The 4883-nt window shown below is 34.6% G+C and overlaps 1 protein-coding gene across 1 annotated transcript in view; it reads right to left on the bottom strand.

The window, feature by feature from the left end:
• Window positions 1-4883, bottom strand: part of LOC106881614 (dynein axonemal heavy chain 1) — a 166532-nt gene that overhangs the window by 13423 nt on the left and 148226 nt on the right. Inside the window, exons 61-66 of the mRNA XM_052974699.1 lie at window positions 4015-4164; window positions 3682-3842; window positions 3257-3482; window positions 1125-1320; window positions 748-899; window positions 452-651 (exon numbers count right to left, since the gene is read on the bottom strand). Coding sequence (XP_052830659.1) covers window positions 452-651; window positions 748-899; window positions 1125-1320; window positions 3257-3482; window positions 3682-3842; window positions 4015-4164 — 1085 coding nt within the window. The remainder of the gene's footprint in view (window positions 1-451; window positions 652-747; window positions 900-1124; window positions 1321-3256; window positions 3483-3681; window positions 3843-4014; window positions 4165-4883) is intronic.

Here is a 4883-nt window from a genome sequence, read left to right as displayed (position 1 = left end):
GTAGCATGGTTGTTCGTACGCATGCGTCATACAGTCTGCCTTTTACTCTGAGTGAGAGTCCCTTTGTCGCCAGCAGGGGTAAGAGCTCTCTAAACTTTGCCCAGGCTATTCTTATTCTAGCAGCTACACTTTCAGCGCACCCACCCCCACTACTAACTTGGTCGCCCAGATAGCGGAAGCTATCGACTACCTCTAGTTTTTCACCCTGGAATGAGATAGAAGTTGTTTCCTGTTTGTTTGCAGTCTTTATTGCACCTGAACATCTGCCACAAACAAAAACTAACTTGCTAGTTAACCTGCCTTTGATGTTGCTGCACCTCTTATGTGTCCATAGCTTGCACCGGGTACATCTTATGCACCGGATATATATATATATTTATCTTCATTCCTTCCCAGTCCTGAAACTAAACAATGCATATTGTAGAAGGAAATTTCAAAAAACAGGCTTTACCTCTGAGGTTCAGAACTGTCGAATATCCTCTTAAAGTCATCGAGATACTTCTTAAAGTCAACAGCTATATTTTGGAAATTTGGTAAAATATTTAAGCACAGAATGTCATTCCATGACCTCTCAGTCAACCATTCTGGAGCAGGATTTTCTAACTCTAATTCTTTATGAGTGCCACCAGCCAGCAAATTATGCCATTCATTCTACAAATGAAAACAGAAAAAGAGAATTAAAAATATATATTTCATTTCTTTTTAATAAAAGCAGTAAAAGTAATGTGCCATTAATAAGAGACTTACCATATCAATCAAAGAACCATTCATTTTAATTTTGGTACACACCAGAAATGCAAAAAGAAGTTTATGCTTCTCAAAAAGACTTCGGCATACATTGGTATAGAGAGAGTATGTAAAATACTTATTGATATTTTCAACTCTCATGGGTATATTATCTGTAGAATGTGGGAAATAAAATAAACAGTTATTCAAACCAATATGTATATCAGCTTTCTCTTCTAACACAACATATCACTCCTGGACAGGAATGAAGACCACAATCTCACAAACAATCTGGTGAGGAATGTAGGGTCAGAGCAGTATAAAAGATTGCGACTGAAATTATGGATATTCCAAGAAAAGGTAGAACAGGATGGAGGGTAAGATAATAATGAACATACCTGCTTTTTCAGCTTGTTCAATACCAAAGAGGAAAATATTGATGAACCATTCAAGAGAATACTGATACATAGGATCAATGTTTGCTAAATCAGCAACACAGAAAAACATAATCCGTGTATTGACAGCCACTGGTATATATTGGCTACGTGTTTCATCTATGTCCTTCTCTGTTTGTTCAGCAATGGTTACTTTGGCCTGAATCAAAGACAAATCGACATCTTGAAAGGATATTCTAAGTTTTGCTGATAACAGTTGAAAGTTAAACTCTAAAACTATTGTTTGTTTATTAATAACGAGACCTCTTGTACGAATGCTTCTTCATTTTTTTTTTTTTTTCAACAAGTTAATCAAATGTGAAGTAGTAGTAGTGATCACATCATTTGCTGACCATCCAATATAAGGATGAAATTAACACAAGTGATGATCAGTTCAAACATGTGTAGGTTGATAGTCATAAGATGGAAGAAGATAAGAAACATAGATGTAGTAAGATTTCCAAAGAACTTTGGTTGTAGGGGAAAATGATTGAGGGAAGTGTTACAAGAGATTTTAGAAGATAAAATATAGAGAGCAGGTCACATTGGTTTGCATGCATGCAGGGTGAGGGTGAGCAGTTGGATAGTTGAAAGAAGTAGAAACTGTTGTAGTAAAGAAAGAAAGAAAGAAAGAAAGAAAGGAAAAAGAGAAAGGAGATAGCACATGGCTCTCTAAAAGAATCATTGAGATGCAGCTTTGGTAAAGTTATATCTGAAATATTGTTACGAGAGAGCCTCAGATAATGTAAGCCATCTGAGTAATTAGTGAGGAGAGGAAAGAGTGAAGAGAATGAAGGAAGTGAACACTTCTAACTGACTTCATTAGTTTTGTGGTTTTTAAAGTGAGAGAAACTGGGACCAAAGACTGCAACAGACACCAGTAAAGAATTGAGTGAGTGAAGAATTGGGGGGTGAGGATAGGAGCCAAGTTATGGTCTTTAGTTGAATGAAGAATATCAAAGAATGACTTTGGTTACCTACATTCCTGTTTCAGATGAAGAGAGGAGAAAACAGATTTGCTACTTGGGGGACGTAGAATAAAGATGATGGAATTGCCATCAGTTAACTGATTTGAAGCACCAGAAGATTTCTGGGGATGACTTTTACTGTGAATTAGAGGGATATGGGACATGTTATCTTGATTAACCTCAATCAGATGATCCAATAGGTGCAGAGAAGATGATAGCTTGTAAAAGCTAGGTTTCAAGGAGAGAAATAAGTCAAGGGTGCCAGTTAGAAATAGAGGTAAGTGTAGATACTATTTGGTGCATATAATTTAAAATGGTAAATGATTCTGGCCTTTATGCCAGCAATATTGCTGTGGGAGAAGCTGTTTGCATTGAAGTCACTGAGAATGAGGACTTCAGACAGAAATGAAGAGAAATAAATGCCTTCAGTACCAAAAACAAGATAACCAGATGACTACTGATAGATAACAAAACACAGATGTATGAATATACCTCTGTAAAATGGATTTCAAATATTTATGTAAACATTTATTTCATGAAGATTTCAAGTTAGAGGTAGAACATTCTGCCACAGAATAAGATTCATCTGTATTCACTCACTACATTGAATTTGGCAAATCCCTATATTGTTTTCTGGATAAAAACAGTCAAGATGTCCTTATTCGTTTTATTGTTTGTTATAAAGTAGCACATTTTATCTTTAAACAGATGAAGGCATGTACACAAAAGTAACTTTATTGTGGTTGTAATTTTGATATAATCAATCAGAATTGGACAATGTTATCTATGTGGTAGAAGAAATGGCAGAAAAAGAGAAAAATGAACATAAAATTTAACTTTCTATCCAGATTTAAATGAAAGCTACTTCAACAGACACTTCATTTATTTATGAGGATTCAACCTACTCGAAAGTTTAATTTCCACATGCTACAACAGGAAAAACATTCTGAATCATAATAATATTGCTTATTTTGAAAGATTAGAAGAACAGGAGCATTAGTTTACTTAAACTGAGGTGAAATGCAATTCAGTATTTGCACAGATATTAACACTTCATGTCAAATTTTAGTTTACAAAACATAAAACAATAACTGAGTTTAAAACATTATGGAATCATGAAATGAATACCTTTATTTCCTCGGATTTGATTTTGGATGCCTCTAACGTACTTATAAGGTCAAAATCATCGACAGGGTTTCCTTCTGAAGAACTGAGTCTGTTCAAGATTTTGTCTTCAATCTCTTTCAGTTCTTGCTTCATTTTAGCATTACTGACAATTAGTTGGTTTTTAGCTTCTTCTAAATCTGGTCGTTCTTCTGCAACAACAGTCCCAAGTAACTGATCTTCTAGGCCACTGTTAAAGTATATATTTGCATAAAATATATACAACCAAACAAACAAATTAGAGAAAAAGTATTCAATACATAATATAGTAGAGAATATTCATTCAAAGATGATAATTCACTCTGTCACAACTTGGGGTTTCTTTCCATATAACTTGATGTGTATGAATGCAAGCATAAACATTAAAATAGTCAAATGATTTCAGTTACCTTGGTGATAAAGTAAAGTTAACTAAAGTCACTTTTGTTGAAATTTCAGGTGTATAATGAGGGTTTGGAAGTTTGGTTGTGATATAAAATTTAAAGTCTTCATGATATGGAACAACAGCATCTCCAAGTTTGATCACAAGGCTACCTTGTTGCCTATAAGTCTAAAGAAATAATAAAAAAAAAAGTATTTCATTTTTTATAACACATATCGTGAAATAAGATAATATTGGTATAAAACAAGTATTTGTGGCTGGAAAATGAAACATGCAAGAGAAAGGAAAACAAAAATGAGAATTTCAGACTGATTAATCACAGATGGTAGAAAAAACTTACTTGTTTTAATAACACTGGTTCAAGGACTGGATCTAGTTCTGTTGTAACATTTTCAAGCAGACATGGTTTCCCAAACCTTATGGCATTCTCAAGTGTACGTAGAAAATCTTTGTCAGAGAGCTTGATAACATCTAAGGAATTGTCCTTTTCCTAGAAGCACAACAAAATATGTCAACTCACTGATAGAAGAAAATGTGTCTCAGAGGAGTTATATCAAATTAAGTTATCATGCATCAGTCACAGAGAAATCATGAATAGATCTGAAAAATAATTTAGTAATTAAAACATCACAATTACAGATATATTCAATGTGTTAAACCTTAGATAAACAGCATAAAAATAAGAATAAGTTGGAAATCTAGTGTGAGATATTTATGCTTCAAGTTAGTACAAATTAATAAAATTGTCCTTTAACTGAAGTAATATTTTTAGAAAAAATACTCAAGTAGGCGTAGGAGTGGCTGTGTGGTAAGTAGCTCGCTTACCAACCACATGGTTCCGGGTTCAGTCCTACTGCGTGGCACCTTGAGCAAGTGTCTTCTACTATAGCCTCGGGGCCAACCAAAGCCTTGTGAGTGAATTTGGTAGATGGAAACTGAAAGAAGCCCGTCGTATATATATATATATATATATATACACACACACATGTATTTATCTTGTTTGGAATATTTCTTGGTCTCGGTGGTTGATTGGGAGACAAGTGTTATTCAACAAAAGCATTAGTGACCCTTGTCCATTCTGATAACGGGGTGGAATGTCTGTTTCTATTCCACTGGGTAGCATCATACTCTCTACAATTCCCAGCTCTACCCTAACCACCACATCACCTAGCGGGAGCTGGTTCATTTATCGCACATCTTGAACATCAT

Source organism: Octopus bimaculoides, chromosome 19, assembly GCF_001194135.2.
Source record: "Octopus bimaculoides isolate UCB-OBI-ISO-001 chromosome 19, ASM119413v2, whole genome shotgun sequence".
In the NCBI taxonomy this organism is placed as follows: Eukaryota; Metazoa; Mollusca; class Cephalopoda; order Octopoda; family Octopodidae; genus Octopus; species Octopus bimaculoides.
Note: the sequence above shows the minus strand (reverse complement) of the source record. Positions and strands in the feature narration are given on the sequence as shown.